The 17,778-nt window shown below is 53.3% G+C and overlaps 1 protein-coding gene across 7 annotated transcripts in view; it reads right to left on the minus strand.

Annotated features, from left to right (window-relative positions):
* Vav2 (vav guanine nucleotide exchange factor 2) overlaps positions 1-17,778 on the minus strand; it is a 174,363-nt gene that overhangs the window by 12,539 nt on the left and 144,046 nt on the right. For 4 of the 7 annotated variants that reach the window (XM_041674463.1, XM_041674465.1, XM_041674468.1 and 1 more), the window contains 12 exons: positions 17,467-17,535; positions 14,671-14,757; positions 12,628-12,713; positions 11,787-11,919; positions 10,974-10,988; positions 9,421-9,530; positions 7,308-7,409; positions 6,862-6,950; positions 3,712-3,728; positions 3,104-3,125; positions 1,926-2,053; positions 495-569 (listed from right to left, as the gene is read on the minus strand). In XM_041674463.1, the coding sequence (XP_041530397.1) occupies positions 495-569; positions 1,926-2,053; positions 3,104-3,125; positions 3,712-3,728; positions 6,862-6,950; positions 7,308-7,409; positions 9,421-9,530; positions 10,974-10,988; positions 11,787-11,919; positions 12,628-12,713; positions 14,671-14,757; positions 17,467-17,535 (933 nt within the window). The remainder of the gene's footprint in view (positions 1-494; positions 570-1,925; positions 2,054-3,103; positions 3,126-3,711; positions 3,729-6,861; positions 6,951-7,307; positions 7,410-9,420; positions 9,531-10,973; positions 10,989-11,786; positions 11,920-12,627; positions 12,714-14,670; positions 14,758-17,466; positions 17,536-17,778) is intronic. The other 3 variants (XM_041674466.1, XM_041674464.1, XM_041674470.1) reach the window with 1 other exon arrangement.

Consider the following 17,778-nt stretch of genomic DNA (forward strand, 5'->3'; position numbering starts at 1 on the left):
TCAAAGAGAAGGCAACTATTTGAGAAGGGATAGAAGGTGTGGTCCCGTTGGAGTTAAGTGTGTCATTAGGGATGGGACTAGAGGTTTCAAAAAGCCCACGCCAGGACCCGTGTTTCTGTCTGCTGCAGGATGCAACTCTCAGCTACTGTTCTAGAGCCATGCACGTGACTATGCACCCGCCATGCTCCCCACCATGATGATAATGGGCTAAGCCTCTGAATCTGTAAGCAAGCCCCCAATGAAATGCTTTCTTTCCTAAGAGTTTCCCTGGTCATGGGTCCCTTCACAGCAATAGATTATGACATCCACAGGCCGCTCATGCTCAGCCCCCAAAACTTCAACAGGCAATAGCACCCCTGCCCACCCTGGGATGAACTGCTCTGTCCCAGATGTGGCTTTACTGTGGCCATCCAGCAAGGACAACCTGACTCCTTGGCCCTAGAACTCAGCAGTTTGGACCCTGTGATGGAGAAGCTGCAGGAAAAAAGACTCACCCTTCCATCCACTGGGCAGGGCTTCACGGATGAGCTGGGAAAATACCCTGACTTCCGGGTTTGAACCAGTCGCCCCTGGAGAAAGAAGCAACCAGGAGGCATGAAGGACCCTTGGGTGCCTGTTTCTAGACAGACACAAACCCCAGGCCCGACAAGAGCGTCACCTCCCTGCTGTGACTTAGTCCACCTCATCACCACTTGGAGCAGAGCGGTGAGGACGGTCCCACTTTACAGATAAACAACACAACAGCCAAGTGTTTCTGCAAAACAGCCAAGTGTTTCTGCAAGTCTACCTTAAGAGACACCCAGGGAAGCCGGGCGGTGGTGGTGCACGTCTTTATTCCCAGCACTTGGGAGGCAGAGACAGGTGGATCTTTGTGAGTTCGAGGCCAGTCTGGTCTACAAGAGCTAGTTCCAGGACAGGCTCCAAAGCTACAGAGAAACCCTGTCTCGAAAAAAAACCAAAAAAAAAAAAAAAAAAGAGACACCCAGGGAGGAGGTAGGGAGGAGGATGCAGACCTTGCGTGACGGTTAACTGTCAATTTGACAGAGCCTAGAATCATCTAAGAAGAGTTTCAGTAAGGAACTGACTACATCTGGTCTGCCTTTGTGTGTGTGTGTGTGGGGGGGGGGTTTAAGTGAGGTGAGAAGAGGCAGCCTTAAAGGGGCAGTACCACTTTCTGGGCTGGGTCTTGGTGGAGAAGCTGAGCTAAGCACTGAGCATGCCTTCCTTCTCCCTGCTTTTGACTGTGGATGTGATGTGAGTTTCAAGCTCCTGCTTGACTCCCCTGCAGTGATGGACTGGAACCTGGAGCCATGAGCCAAACAAACCCCTTCTCCCGGATTGCTTTCTGTCGGGGTGTCCCGTCGCAGCTACAGAACGAAACCGTGACACCTGGGATGCAGAGCATCTTTCAGTCTCATGTCACGTGACTGTCTAGTCTGGATCAACAGTCTGGACTCAGCTACTGACGACAGTACAGATATCGCCAACCTTCAAACTCTGTACTCCAAGCTGGCCATGGAGTCTCAGGGTTCCTTAGGTGTTGAGGCTCAAAAGAAAGGGTGCTAAAGATGTAATACACTCCAGCTCAGAACTGTAAACTAGCCCACAAGAATATCAAGGTGGGTACCATGTTTGTCTCGCTCCTACCACACAGGGCCCTGGGACTAATTTCCAACACTGTGAGGGGCTGTCAATCAGAATGGGGCCATTGGAGATGAGGCACAACATGGTTTGGACAGAACCCAGTGGGGGCCTGTAGGGTCCACTGAGGCAGGAAGGACAGAGCAAACAAGAGTCTCTGTGGAAGCACGCCGCACCCCTACCTGTGTAGCATGGCGTCACCCCCAAACCTCCCTGCTTTGGCCTTGGGGGATGGGCAGGGAGAAGCAATGCTGCATGCCTCCCCTCCAGGGCCCAGAACTCACCTCCCACCAAGGAGAATCGGGGTCACCCCGGAGCAGCTCTATCACGTCCCCTGTCTGGAAGGTCAACACTGGCTTCCCCGGAGGGGCTGGGTTACCATGGTAATTCTGCACAGCAACCATCTTGGGACCTATGGATGACAAAGTAGAGGAGGATGACTCACTGGTGACCTTGTACCTGCTGGCAGCTCACCCCATAACAGACCCTTTCTGGTCTGGGGAACCCTATGATGAGACTGCTCCCCAACACAGAGACGCCTCACTACCCCTTTACTCCTGCATCTTTTTTTGATAAACATCCTAAGTAGGTAATCTACTCAATGAAACAGATGCCAGAAGAGTTCAATAACAGACATTTATTTTTAGATGGTGCTTTATGTCACCTCCAGACAGCTCTGAACTGGGATCTGCAGTGTAAAGTTGGGGTGGGGTCCCATGTTAGAGAGGAGGGGCCACAGCACTGGTCAGAGGCAGGCCTGAGAGGCGGCAACGGAGATGGAGGCTGAGCCTCCAAGAGCCTGAGGTTATCCTCAGATGGAGTCCCGTTGTGCCCCAGTCTCACCCCAGATGTTCAAAGATGTCACAGAACTGTCCTGCTGGGCCTGGTCCAGGTCACCATGGCCCAGCACTGGCAACATCTGGGTAGGGATTAAGTTTCCTCTAAGGAAGCTCAGACTTCATCCAGGATGTGAGGCCATCAGGCCCTCCTGTTTTAACAGCCTGGGCAGCCCAAACCAGGGGCAGAGAAAAATGGCAGTGGTCCCTGGACTTCCTGCCCACTCAGGTTCTGGGCCAGCCAGCTTGGCAGCTCTCTGAGCTGGGGTGGAAGGTCCTTGCCTCTCTGCAGGCTGACCCTTTCCCACCCTATCAGAACCTAAGTCAACCTGGGGAGGCAGCCAGAGAGTCCAGGGCAAAGAATGACCGTGCTAGCCGGGTGGTGGTGGTGCACGCCTTTAATCCCAGCACTTGGAAGGCAGAGGCAGGAGGATCTCTGTGAGTTCCAGGCTAACCTGGACTACAGCGCGAGTTCCAGGACAGCCAAGGTTGTTACACAGAGAAACCCTGTCTTGAAATTAAAATGAAAAGAAATAAAGAACAACAACAAAAAAAAAAACGGCCGTGCTAAGCAGCCACCACACGCCCATACAGACTGCAAAGGCGGCTGAGCCCAGCGCACTCACCTGGGGCGGCTCCAGAAGCATCCTGTGAGGACAAGGACAGAGGGTTAGGGAAGGTGCTCCACCCTTAGTCCCGACATCAGCACTACCCACAGGAGGGTCAAGGCAGGAAGCAGGAGAGCAGGGTCATGTCCTAACCTCCAGTGAAGGTCTGCAACACTATTTCCTCTCCCAATATTAGCCATACCCCATCCTGTGCACCCCAACACGGTTACATACCCCCAACTCCCGCCTCCCTTGCAAGCCTCCCTGACTATCCTCCAGCATCTGTTCTGGACACACCTTTGGAAAAACAATCAAGTGCTATGTGATGGAGCCAGCTCCATCCCCTTGCAGTGCCTGGATAACAGGGCTGGACTCTACAGCTTGCCGGAGACATGGTTCCTGCGCTATAATGACTTTGGTGACCTGTCCCTGTGGGCAAGCATGCTGTGTTGCAGAGGTGCAGCTACAGCTGGAGATCCCTAGGGAGTTAGAGCGGGTGTGCTGCTAGGAGACACCCCAGCTATCAGGCCTCCAGGAGGGAGCGGACAGACACACTTCTGTGCTGGGACAGACACTCTTCCGTGCTGGCACAGCCCCAAAGAGTGAGTAGAGTTGGGAGCACTCACCGAGTCTGCAGAAGAACCTGCAAAGGAAGCAGAGCAGGGATCAAAGTGGAAGTCTCGACAGAAAGGTGGCCTCCGCAGTGAACGCTCACAGCACAGGAGCAGCTGGCTAAACTGCAAGGGGCTCCCTTCAGAGCCCAATCACAGAGCGCACAGAGACTCGTCCTCACACCCATGAAGGTCACCTTGACAGCAAGCTCTGAGTTCTAGCTCTAGGGAGCCATAGGGAACTCAGACTAGAAGTCATACCTGAGATAGCCTAGGCTTTTCTGCCTGGGCCAACTCTGAATGGTGGCAACTGGGCTCAGGGGGTAATTTCTTATTTATTTATCTATTTATTTTTTTGTACAGTGTTCTGTCTGTGTGTATCCCTGCAGGTCAAAGAGGGTGCCAGATCTCATTACAGATGGTTGTGAGCCACCATGTGGTTGCTGGGAATTGAACTCAGGACCTCTGGAAGAGCAGTCAATGTTCTTAACCTCTGAGCCATCTCTGCAGCCCTCTCAGGGGGCAATTTCTACACCTGGTTGGTGATACCGGCCATAGGTGTGTGATACAAAGGTGGGTGTGCAAAGGCTCCTATAAGACCCTGAAGTCGGACACTGGTCATTCAGTGGTCATGTTAGAGGGAGGACATCACCCAGCCATGGCTAGGCTGGGCTTCTACCTCAGCAGGAGTCAAAACAAGGGTCATGACAGCAAGGGTGTGTGTCTGGTGGGACCTCAATACCCCCAACTATTGTGGCTACAGATTTCTCTGGGAACATTTGACTCTTTCACAGACCCTTGGAACATGACAGTGGGTAGTCATGTCCCACAGGATGGCAGGATTTCCATGGCTCTCAGGAGGGGCTGGCATCTCCCTAGGAGTAGCAAGGCTCCCACACGGGTTACAAAGTCCATCTCCTTTGGTGGTGGTACTCTCATTGCTCACAGGGGAAAGCTGACCTGTTGTGGGATATTTGTACATGGTGCAAAGGTGTATTGTTGTGATTGGTGTAATAAAAAGCTGAACAGTCAATAGCTAGGCAGGAGGTATAGGTGGAACTTCCGGGCAGAGGGAGAGAAATGGGGAAGAAGAATACAGGCGCGGAGGGGATGCCATAGAGACGTAGAACAAGAAAAACATGCAGAATGGGAGAGAGGTAAAAGCCATGTGGTAGGATGTAGATTAATAAAATTATGGGTTAATATAAGTTATAAGAACTAGTGGGACAAGCCTAAGCTAACGGCCAGGACTTCGTAATTAATAAGCCGTTTCCGTGTTGTTATTTGGGAGCTGGCTGGTGGGGCAGGAAATGGCTCGTTAAACTGACCAATGCCAGAGGAGCACTGACCAAAGCAACAGAGCCAATCAGAGGGAAAGCAGCATCCCCCAGCAGAGGAGCGAGGGGACCATGGGTTCCACCCTCAGGGGAGTCACATGGCCTGGAATAGTGTCAGATGCCAGCCAGGGGACGTGATGACAGGATACGGTCTCTGGAAGGACCCCACTGATGCCAGATGGAACAAAAGCCCCGGGAGACTAGGACCTGGCACGCGGGGATGCAAAAGGAAGGAAACGCCCACAGGTCTGCAGGTGCCCGAAGGAACTAGGACTGGGGTTTTCTTTCCTTTTCTTCACACTTCTCTACATTTTAAACTTTTCTAGGCAACAAGTATCTAATAATTAAGAGGTGGGGGAGGGTAACTCTAAAAATGTGTTTTCTAAAAAAGGAAAACTTAAAATGTGAGAAAACATTGCCTTCAGCTCTTTCTAGGGCTTTCGTTTGTTTATGTTGAGACAGGGTCTCATGTAGCCCAGGCCGACCCCAAATTCTCTCTAGAACCAAGGATGTTTTTGTCCTGATTCTCCTGAGGGTACTTTACCAACTGAGCTACACACACACAACCCATGCCTTTATCTTGGTAAGTTCATTAGCCATGTTTCTTTTCTTCTCTTTTGTTGAGAGAGAATTTCACGATGTAGTTTTGGCTGGCCTCTTAGAGATGCGGCTGTCTCTGCCTCCTGAGTGCTGGGATTAAAGGTGTGCACCACCACCACCCGCCCTAGCGTCCCCATTTTTTTCTATAATTAAGTTTGTTAACTTTTAGACTAGAATCACACACACACACACACACACACACACACACACACACACACACAATGTATAATTAGGGCAGTTGCCTTGCATGAGGGGCTTATGGCCACAAGAGGGCGACATTGACAAAGTCAATGCCATTGCCAAGGCTTTTCTAGGGCTGATCTGGAGGTGGAACCTACTAACCCAGAGACCAAGGAGACATGCTCAGTAACAAGACAGTGACCCCCAGGACCCGGTCAAACACAAGAGGATTGGTTTCCACCATGAGGAGGGCAGGTGCAGGGTTGTCCCGCTAGAAGAAAATCCAGGCACTGCTCAGCCCTGGGACTGAGAGCAAGTTAGCCTCCTGTATGTGGTTCCTGTGTTGGCGCAGCCTGATACAACAGTACCTCCCCAGTGAATGGCGAGGATGGGGCTCCCATGTGAAGCACAGAGGATGGAGCCTGGCACTTAGCAGGTGCCACTACCTGTGCAGGGCTGTCACTGGGACATGCTGCCAACATGCCAACTTCCTGCCAGAGGAAGTTTGGGGGTTGGCAAAGAACACTTCTAGCATTACTGAGACCCCAAGACAGATTTCACTCCAGCATCAGAGAAAAATACAACAAATGCCTAAGCTTGCTGCTCCCATCTGGAGCCACTGCTCAGTGAGGCGTGTATTCAGCTGTTCACTAACCAAACTGTGATGGCCAGGACACTCCCGGAGAAAGAACCAGGAGTGAGAGCCAGTTATGATGGGGATTTATGGTGGGAATCCCCACATTCCTGCTGAGAACGTCCTGTGCCTTTTGTGGATGTGGGTCAAAGGGACCATGAACTTACTTCCGGGATGGACCAGAGGTGCAGTAGGTGCAGGGGGAAAAGTCACAAGAGGTTTGGAAAGGAACCACTCCCAGCTATGGCTTTTGATAACCACCCCCCAGCCAAGTAGCTTCACATCTTGGCCTCATTTGACCCCCCCTCCTAAGGCACAGAACTGTCACGGGGGTGAAAGGCAGTGTGATCAAGGGGTCCCTGCGATCGGGGCACTGTCAGTGGGGCACATGCCCATGCACGGGTGGGTACTCACTGATTTTGCAGGGGGGCATCACCTCCAGGCACTCCTTGTGTGCGCCGACGCCACATCTGGTGCACAGGTAACCCTGGTAGAAGGTACCCCTGTGTGGGGGAGGGTGGGAGGTGAGATGGGGGTGCACCTCTCTGCTCCTTCAGCCAGTCATCACCCTGGTCAAAACCTATCAGTCTACCTGGAGATCTGCTTTAGAACATCCACGCCCCCAAAGCACCTGCTATCCCCTGGCACCTCGCTCCACGGTCCCCAGTGGGGGCAAACCCTCTGTTGGACCCAATACTCCAACATCCCTGGTTGCTGACCCCTACTGATTACCTCCCTGGTTCTTGGAGGCATCCTATGGGGCTAAGGAGGGCGATCAGGTGCCATGGTGTCACAGGGCAGCTCAGCAGAGTGCCCTGGAGGCCAGGGAGGCTGTGGGTAGATGGGCAGAAAAGACCCACCTAAGGAACATCCTGCAGGCTTTGCAGTTAGTGGTCTTGTCAAACGTGTACATCTGGAAGCTGTGGTGATTGGCATTGGCTTTGTCCGGCTTGATGTTTGACCTGGTGGAAGGAGAGAGTAGGTACTCCATGCCCAGGCTGCCTGAGCCCATGAATACAAGGACAACCACTTGAGGACCCAGGCTGCACACACCAGCAGCCTGTATTCCAGCCTGGGTCTCCCCACACACGTCAGGGGAAAGGGTAGAAGAGCATGGGGGGTGGGGAGCGGGGCTCTTAACTACACCATGCTGGCCCGAGAGTGCCTGCCGGACGAGGCAGAAGGGTATTGAAAATGGCCCTGGAGAGTCAAACTTAGCTTGCATTGCTGCTCTCCTTGTCCACTGTTTTCCTCTCTGAGGTTTTACCCACAATCCAATGTGGACTGAAAACCTTACATGGAAAATTCCAGAACCAAGCAGCTCATGGGTTTTTGCTCCTGTTGTGAGTAACATGAGAAAATCTCTCTAACCCAGGACATGGGCTATCCTCTGCCACTGCATCCATGCTGTGGGAGCTATCCACCTGTTAGCAGCCACTTGGTGACCGTCTGGTAGCAAATCAACTGTCACAAACACACAGGGCTTGCAGTCACTGTATTCTACTCACCACTGGTCCCTGTGCAAGCACAGTGATTTCATTATAACCGGGTGTATAAGGGTCTAATAACCGGTTCTCCGTTCTTAGCTGTACTGATGTACGCAATGCATCCTACCATAGTTCTGCATACCGACGACATTGTGTACCCATAAGGCTTGGTGCTGCTTTGGTTTCAGGCATTTGGTGGTGATCATGGACTGTGCCCCACGGATGGCAGGGTAAATACACTCAGGTTTACACTTCCCAGTGTAAATGCTTATTTGCACAAACGTGGAACTAATGACTAGCTCATGATCACACCCCAAGACCACATTCACTGCATCCTCTCCACCATCAGACTTGAGAAGGCAGGACAGACAGAGAGACAGACAGACAGACAGACAGACAAGGAGGGAGAGGCGTGCACGAGGAGGGTGCCTGTGTGAATACTTGAGACTGCTTCAATACTTCCCCGCACAATGCTGGGAGAAGAAGCCCAACCCACGGAAACCGAGGGGCAGAGAGTCCCGGGGCTCTCACAGTCTGGACGCAAGCCAGCAGGCAGCCACCGCCCAGGGTACCAGCCTGATGCAGCTGCCTTGACCTCACTCTGGTATCTGTATCTCACCATGTGGGAAGCCTAGGGGAGTGGTATCCTCCCCAGAAGTCCCCAAGTCTGGCTGCTGTAGGGTCAAGCATAATCACCACACCCACCCTTCTGCCCTCCACCTGTTTTCTCTGCTCTGTGTGTTGGGGTGCCCCTTCAACCTCATGGGACACTGTCCTGAGACAGAGTTCTAGGTGTCTCCCTTCACCAGTTACCACCTAGCTGTTAAGCGGGAGGCTCAGCCTCCACAGTGGTGAGGACCATCTAGCAGGAACCTGATGCCACCTGAGACATCTGGGAGACAGAGAGCTAGGGCCTGCCGAGGTGGCTGGTGTCCCACGGGTGTAGTAATAAGGGCGGCGGGGCTGCGTCCCCAGCACCCCAGCTGCCTGGCTAGCTTATGCCCGAAATAACAACACACAAACTCTATTCATTTAATCACTGCTTGGCCCATTTCTATCTAGCGTCTTCTAGGCTAATTCTCACATATTAATTTACCCCATTTCTAATCATCTGTGTAGCACCCCTAGGTGCGCTTACCGGGAAGATTCTAGCCTATGTCCATCCTGGGTCGGAGCTTCATCGCATGCTTCTGCCTGGGAGCTGGGAGCATGGCGTCTCTCTGAGGTGTCTGCTCCCGAGAGGAGAGCTGTGGAGTCTGAGCTCACTTCCTCTTCCTCCCAGCGTTCTGTTCTGTTTACTCCTCCCACCTATCTTCTAACCAATGAGGGCCAAGCAGTTTCTTTTTATTTAACCAATGACCTTCCTCCATCACACGGGGAAGGAGCTTGTCTCAGGCTGAGCATCAGAACCACCTCCCACTACTGCTTGCCTGAGAGGGTCAGCAGGACAGAATCAATAGGCCGGAGGGTCCTGCCCTAAACTCACATGGCCATCTCGAACTGCTCCATCCACTTCCGCTTCATGTCCTCCGTCTTGCAGAAGAACTGGAAGCCTTGCTTTCCTTGGAGGTGAATCAGGTAGAAGCCATAGGACCACTGTAGGGACAGAGGCATGCTGGCAGATGGCATGGCTTTGTGGGGGCAGAAGCATGCCGGCAGCCGGCATGGTTTTGGACACTACCATCTGGTATACACAAGTTCTCTTTCTGGCACTGTATGTGTATGAATGTGCTTAACATGCCTGTGTATAACATGCTCTTATGTAACATACACTCTTGCCTGGTTGTGTGTGTGCATGTGTAGACCCTTCCACATGTGAGAATGTCAGTGCACTGTGCTCTTTCCCGAGCAGGCCAGGGGGTTCTCGTGTATGAACGTACATAGGAACTTGTGCCTGTACATGTGACTGGCCTTGTGATCACGTACACATGTGCCTTCCTGTGTAAACATGCGTGTGTGCACTGTGCCTGTGTGCATACATGTGCATGGCTACTTGTTCCTGTTCCTGGATATGGAAGTGTCCATATAGGGATACCCAAGCCTGTGTATGGGTGTCTATTGCTCCTTTAACATGTGTGTACATCACATATGCATGTGTTTGGACCTGTAGACCATGTTCTGCACATGGACCCTCATGCACAGGTGTGTAGGTAGTGCTGTGTGCACACATATGCATGTATGTATGTGTACAAGAGTCCTGTTGTGCTTATATGCATGTATGTGGGGGCTCTGCTGTGTGCATATGTGAATATGTATCCTGCTGTGTAAACATGTATGCATATGGGCACTACTGTGCCCATGCGTATGTGTGCATGTATGCTGCAACCCTGCTGTGCATGTATGTATATATGCGTGGGTGTGGCAGCCCATGCTCAGGTCCCACCCTCTAGCAGGATAGCCTACCCTTCTCCCACCCCTTCATGGGGCACTTCCACCCAAATCCCTGCTGTCCTAGGGACTCCCCAGGAATCGTTCTCAGGAGCCAACTTACTGCCCTTCCACAGCCCCACCTACTCACTTTCACTTTGGGGGGGTCGGGAACCAATAGGAAAAACAAAGGCTGGGACCAGATGTTTGAGGGTCTGACCAATCTGAGCAACCCAGCAGCTTGCCCCACCCACTGGCCTGGCCAATACTCCAGGCTTAAGAAAGGGGCTTCCAAAGGGCCCAGGTAAAGTGTGGTCTAGTCTAGAAGTGGAGAGATGGAGAGAAACAGAGAGGGGAGGAACATGGGGAAGAAAAAAGGGGGGAAGAGAGGAGGATGGTGCAGAGCAGAGGTCAGGAAGCCTGGCCTGCCAGTGCTCAGTGACCCCTGACCTTCACCTCCCAGGAAGGAGAGCAGGTGGGCTTCCAGGTCACACCTTCTGCAAATCTTTGGCCACAAACATGTGTCACTATCATGATTAAGATGCAAAGGAAGGAGGGGGAGGGAAGAGCCATGGTTTACTCAGGCCCAGGGAGCCCCAAACCCACAAGTTTGGAAGGGCCAGCATCAGACAGCACTGGGGAAGGAGAGGGAGGGGAGCACCAGGGGCTTACCATCTTCCCATGAGACTAGGAAGCATGAAGAGGAAAGGAAAGGGGGAGATAGGTCATTAAGAGGCTCGGCCGGCCCTGGATGTACTGCAGTCTGAGGCGACCGATAGCCCCGGATGTTAAGGCCCCACCTCTGTCAAGCCCTCTGGGCTGTTCTCCCCAAAGCCCCAAGCTTGGAAAGTGGCCCTGGTCACTGCCTCTTGCGTCAGACACCAGGGCTAAGAGAAGCCTGTGCATGGCGGGCCTGCACCCAGTGTGGGGACTCGCAGAAGGTCAGAGCCTTTAGCAGCTGGGCTCCCATCCCTAACCCAGCCCGGGTTATGCACAAAAGGTGCTGTGTTTGGCAGTCTCCGAGAAACAAGACGGAAGCAAGCCAGTCTGCCGTCCATCCCATCCCCTCCCGGCCACAGCCACAACCACAATGCCCATGGCTCCACCCCCTTGTGACCACAGTCCTTCTTCCTGCAGGCCTAGTCCACTGGATTGCAGAGTCTGACAAACCACAAACCAGCCCCCAACAGGCAGAGCAGGAATGGAGGAGGAAAGGCCTGCTTGTTACAAGACACAATGAGGGATTAGAGTCAGGTCCACTAAGGCTAAAAGTCAAGGTTGAGAGCTAGGCTCTTACTGGTACCTAAGTAAGGCTCCTCCCTCTGTCTGGCGTCCTAAGGGTGTCTACCACCCACCACGGGAACCATCTGTCGCAGTCACAGTGGCAAACGGAGGACAGTCTTCCTTCAAGGCTACCTCACACACACAGATGCGGTCTCCCTGGAGTCGGGACGCCATGCTTGCCCTTTCCAGATCTGGACCCACCTTCTTGATGTCCTTGTTGTGCATAGGGTCATCAGTCATCTTGTGGAAGAGTAGCTCGATGACCTCCTTCAGCTCGTAGCTGTAGCCCTTCCTCTTACACACAATGACCACCTTGTCAAACAGGAACAGGTACCTGGCCAGACAGCACATCGAGTGTCAGGACAGCCATGCTGTGTCTGGTATCCCCACCCAACGCCAGCCAGCTGTCCCGGAGGTCACTCAGCGTCAGACCAACAAAACCAAGGCCTGCCCGTGCTGTCTACTCTCCAAGGTGAAGTCCACCCTTCTGCCAGGTCAGCCAGGCACAGTCAGGACTCTACTGTCTCCATAAGGCCTCTCAGTGCCACCTCCATGCAGAAGGTCCGCGACCCTCTATCTTGACCTCCCTTGGAGCACTGTTCAAATGCCACAGCCAATTCTCTCTTCTGTGCCCCCAGGACCCAAATCTGCTGTGACCCCAGCCCTCACAGATACCTGGCTTATTCCGACTTCTCCACCTCCTGCTATCTGCTCCCAGAGGACACTAGGCAGGGAGTGTGCATGGCCTCACGGCCCCTCAGTCAGAGCTCCCTGAAGATTGTGAGCTGGAGGGCAGACCTCTCTACCGCCCACCTTTGACTGTCTCCCAGCCCCGCATTGTGGCCATCACAGGCGGGACAGTCCCTTTGCATGTGGCCTCTGCTGACTGATAATGTCAGGCATACAGAGGCTTGTGTAGGGATTACGTCATTAAACAGAAATACATAAAGCCTGTTGCACCATTATTCCTCCCTCAGGAAGGTCTGGGAGTGGGGTTCCTGAGCCGGAGGGTCAGCTTGGGTTGGGGTCCCACCCTGCTCACCTGTCTTGCTTAGTGTGGTTGACTATGGACCGGACTTTCAGCTCCCCATCAATCTTCGGCCTCCCAAATTCCTCCAGCTTCACTTGCTGGGAAAGGCAATGACCGTTAGCCCGCGGGCAGGTGACCTCTGCTTTACTAGACAGGGAGACAAGTGTGCATGCCCAGGGCAGGAAGGCAAGACCCAAGAAAATGTGCCAATGGTGACTGGGCGGGACGAGGTAGCCCGAGGCCATTATGGGCCTGAGCCAAGCCTATCTCCTCCTAGGGGGCCACAATGGGGACTCCCTTGAGCTCTGGAAACAAAGGGCAATTGATGGCCTGGCCATGATCACAAGTAGCTGCTGTGTAGAAACTGGGGCTGCAGGAAAAGTCAGAGGTCCAGCCCTAAGAAGCTAATAAAGAAAGCAAGCGGTAGCCATAGGCTGGGTTCCGGCCACGGGTTTATCCTCTACAGGAATCAACGCTGTGCCCAGCCCTGCGACCACCTGGCTCTGAAGACTCCATTTCTAGTGCTGCTTGGACTACGCAATCTGTACTGTGTCATCCGAGGAGATCTGCCTCTCTCCGCCATCCTCTGGGTGACAGAGAGGGCAAGTTCCCGCGGGGCATGGCTATGCCTGAGGGGGACCAAATAAGCACAACTCCCCAGTCTCCTGCACTTCCTGAAAGCACCTAGGGCTGGTTTCAGTGTGACACGGGCTGGTCTAGGCATGACACAGGGTGGGGGTCACATCTGCTGGGGGACTCTGCCATGTGTCTTGGTCCCATCAATCAGGACATAAAACTCCAGACGCCTTTACCTGGAGACAGCGCCAAGGCTGCATGCCAGGTAGTAGAGTCATGCCCCGGGAACACCAACATTCACGGACCACTGTTCTTTTTGAGACAAGGCCTGTTGTATCCCAGACTGGCCTGGAAGTTGCTATGTAGTCGGGGACAACTCTGGTCCTTCTGTTTCCCCACCCTTTACCCTCCCCCATTTCCCCACCCTGTGCTGAATTACAGTTAATGTCCCCAAGTCCAGTTTATTAAGGGCCCTGTGCGTGAGAGGCAAGCACCCTGCCAGCTAAACCGTACCCGCAATCCTCTCCTCATTTAAGGAATGAACACCAATCACGCTCCCCTGTGTACAAAGCAGCTGTCACTGTGTGGGGGCTAGAAAGCAAGGATGAGCAGTGAGGGGCCTGGACCCCACAAATGCTCATGCCTTAGGCCACACCCATGCTGGGAGATGCACAGGGACATCAGGGGGGAATCAGAACACTGCTTGGCAATTTCCGCCACTCTCTGGCTGGCGGTATGGCCTGGATGTCTCCTGATGAACCTGGCCCGCAGAGGGCTCCTCTGTAGGTGAAGACGGGCATGCCAATCAAGATACCATGGTTCCCCACGCTCATGAGGGTGAAAAGTCACCAGGAAATGTTTATGACAAAACCATGGTTCTGTGTCAAGGTGACTCTGGGTATTGAACAGCATTGGAGGTTCAGTCATCACTTGGAGCCAAGGGTGCTACTGCAAGGGGCAAGGACAGGCTTAGGTTCTCCTAATGCAGAAGACTGTAGCATAGAGAGCTAGATCCAACACGGGCCAAGGAGGCTTGAGTCCCAAAGCAGTTCATCACTTCTCCGCAGGCAACCTCTAGCTTTTTGTTTTTTGAGACAGGGTTTCTCAGTTTAGTGTTGACTGTCCCGGAATTCTCTCTGTAGACCAGGCTGGCCTCGAACTCACAGAGATCTGCCTGCCTCTGCCTCCCGAGTACTGGGATTAAAGATGTGTGCTTCACCACCGCCCGGCCCCAGTCAGCCTCTGAAGGACTGGGCTAGAGAGTGCCAGCCTTGCCTGGAGCTCCCGGAGGAGGGGAGATGACTGCTGTCCCACTCCCAAACCAAACCCTGTCTATGGTCCACCTGAGGATAGGGAGACTGATAGGGGGAAGGGTGGATCACAGATCGGGCAAAGCCTCCTGTCTCAGGCAGCCGCAGCCACGCCAGGCTTCACAGGCGGTCGCTATGGTGAGCGTAGGTGGAGGGGCCACCTGCTTACCAGGTTTTCTATGGAACACTGGAACTCACTGATCTTCTTCAAGGTCTCTTTGTCCCGTTTCACTTCGTTGATGTACATGGCCAAGTCCTGGAAATTAAGACAGGGTCAGTGAACTCCAAGCCCCTGCCCTGCCCAGTTGGCCATTTCATATCCCTTCCTCCATCTTGCCTGGGCAGCTGAAACTCCAGGCCATGGGAATAAGAAGCACCACACACAGGTGTCAAAGGAGGAAACCAAAACTGAGAATATAACATTTGGACCCCGGACTGCAGACCACACTGGTGAGGGTGCTAGCAGCCCCCAATCCAGCCTCCTGACAAAACTTTTTTCTCACTCAACAGGCCTTCTAAGTCAGAATGGAGAAGCAACCCAGCATGACTAGGCCACAGTGGGTCATACAGCCACTGTCTAGACCTACACAACTCTCTGCTCTTACGAAACCCCAGCCTCACCTCTCCTGGAGAGTCTGGGTATTCTGTAAGGGGCCTGGGAGAACAGGGTCCCTATATGATGCTGCAATCCTCCAGTTGGCCACCAGGGGGAAGTGCTCACTTTGTTTCAGAAAGTTTGCAATGGCCTGGAAACCATGCCCAGTGATGGCTGGGACAGTACAGTAATGATCCTGCCCAGAAAGCAAAGCAGAGAGGAAATCCCCAAAACACAGGAGCCTGGCCCATATCCTGGAGCCAGTTCCTACCTCCTGCATGGCCTCGCATGCTTCTGGGGGTCACTTCAAAGGCCACACCCCAAGCCTCACTGAACCTGGCAGGGCTGAAGCTCCCTCCTGTACAACACCGTAGGCATTTTTGTAAAGGATGGATTTTATTCTGAATCAACAGCGGGGACAGAATCTGAGCATGCGTGGCCCTGTGCACACCTGGCTGGATCCACAGAAGTGCCTGTCTGGGATGGAGATTCCAGCAGAGACAGATATTAGAGCCCCAGAGGCAGGGCGGCCAACGAGCAAAGGACATAGCCTTGCAGTAAGGGTGCATTGCCACCCTGTAGGAAACCCAGCTCCGGGGCAGTGACAGCTCAGACACTGGCTGAATGAGGATTTTCTGCCTGACACTGGGGACATAAAGGCTTTTAGATTCCCTGTATTGGTTTTTATAGAGGACATGTTAATTGAATAATTGCCTCAATCACACTGTCTTGGGGGGTCACATCTGTGGGAGATTGTCTTGATTGATGACTGAGGTGAGATTGCACAGCCCACTGTGGGCAGCACCATCCCTAGGCAGGTGGGCTACATAAGGCTAGCGAAGCAATCCAGAGGGAGTCAGTAAGCAGCCTTCCTCCTGTGGTGTCTGCTCCACGTTCCTGCTAGAGTTCTGCCCCTGACTTCCCTTCATGATGAACTGTGACCTGGAAATGTAATCTAAAATAAACCCTTTCTTCCCCTAAGTTGCTATTTATCACAGCAGCAGAGAGCAAACCAGGACACCTCCCAAACACTGAAGTCGTAAGAGCTGACTCAATGACATGGAGAACACAGAAGTCACATGTTCTCTGTGGAATGCCAGGGGCTGCACTCAGGGTTCCTGAGTTGTGGGCTGGCAACTGAACAATGGAGGGATGGAACGTGTGGTCAGGCTGGGGCTCAGGGTGCACCTGCAGCCACGGATTACGTGTCCCAGGAATGAGTAACTGACATGGTCCCTCTGCTGCCGTGGCAGGTGACCTCGGTTCCCCAGGGGAGCCAGCAAAAGATCCCTGCATCTGTCATGACCCCCATGCTCAAGTACACCCCAAACTGGCACCGACTTCTGCAGCTGCATGAGGCCTGCTCACTGAGAGCTCCGGGCAGCTGGAGATACAGCATCCTCCTCGCTGAGCCGGGCAGCTGCGTGAGAGACAGGCTGCAGCTTCTCCCTCTTCAAATGAGGGAGAGGAAGAGCTCCAGGGCCCAGAGGATTCCTCAGGGACAGGTATCAGATGTCAAGGCTGCAACTAACTTGCTTCTACCACACAGAGGGACCTAGCCTGTGTGGGGCGTTGTAGCTGGCCTCGGACACAAGTGACCATGAGAGGCACAGGTACGGCTGGGGGTAGCCTGACAGTCTCTGGACTAAGGGGTCTAGAAGGTGACTTTCTTGGGCAGTGTCAAGTTGATGGCAAGGATGGATGAGTGGGATATGGACAGGTTAACGAGGAAGGGGACATGGCCTGAGCAGATCCCTTGGGGGCTGGAAAGAATAGAGCATGCCTGGGAACCTGGGGATTTCCTGTTACCCACATCTTCAATGACCCTGTGATGTGAAAGTCGTAAGAACAAGGGGAAGGGTTAGGCCTGATTCAGAAAGCAACAGGAGCCACAAAGGTTTCTGAGCAGGACAGTGATGTGTGCCGAGCTTCAGAGGGCAGCAAGGTGTCAAAACAAGACAGACAATGGAGGAATGGCGTCCCTGAAGCCAGTACGTGGAAAGGAACCTTCAAGAAAGTGGCAGAAGAACAGGGCACAGAACAAATCTTCAGCAGGAGAAGCCACAGAGGAAAGGAGGGAACTCCAGGAATAGAGCTGGCTCCTGAAAACCACTGCAGGCCCCAGGGGACACACAGGAGTTGGAGACAGGGGCAACTACTGGCAAGAGAAGCTGGGGACTTTGGACGCATGGAAAAAGCACCTAGCCTGTAGCTTCCTCCACTATCACGTGACTCTCACCCCACCCCTAGTGTCCTGCCTCTGTTTCCACGGGCGAATAAATGTTCCCCATTGCCAAGGAGCTCAGTCTGGAGCCAGGAACATAGACACACTGATCTGAGTGCTTCCCAGCTCTGCCTCAATTTACCGACCTGCATGGCTTCCAACGCTTCTTTCAGCTGCTGTCTTTCTGGCCGGTCAGCAGAATGGCTCAGGAGTTCCTAGGGGAGTGAGAGGAGACCCAAGGTCAGTCCTCAGGATTCCAGCCCTGCCCGTCCCTATCCCTACCCAGTGCAAGGTGTGCACACAGCAAGATACTCAGGACAAAAATCACCCACTAGCATGGATGAAGGTCAATCTGTCCAACTCCAGCAGACATGGGGACCCCTGACACAGTGGACACCTCTGCCAGGAAGACTCAAGCAACCAAACACTGAAGCTCTCGTGCTCCTGGTCTGAGGGTG

The sequence above is a fragment of the Microtus oregoni genome, unplaced genomic scaffold (assembly GCF_018167655.1).
Source record: "Microtus oregoni isolate MIOR12 unplaced genomic scaffold, Mior012 000025F_ref0000491, whole genome shotgun sequence".
NCBI classification, from domain to species: Eukaryota; Metazoa; Chordata; class Mammalia; order Rodentia; family Cricetidae; genus Microtus; species Microtus oregoni.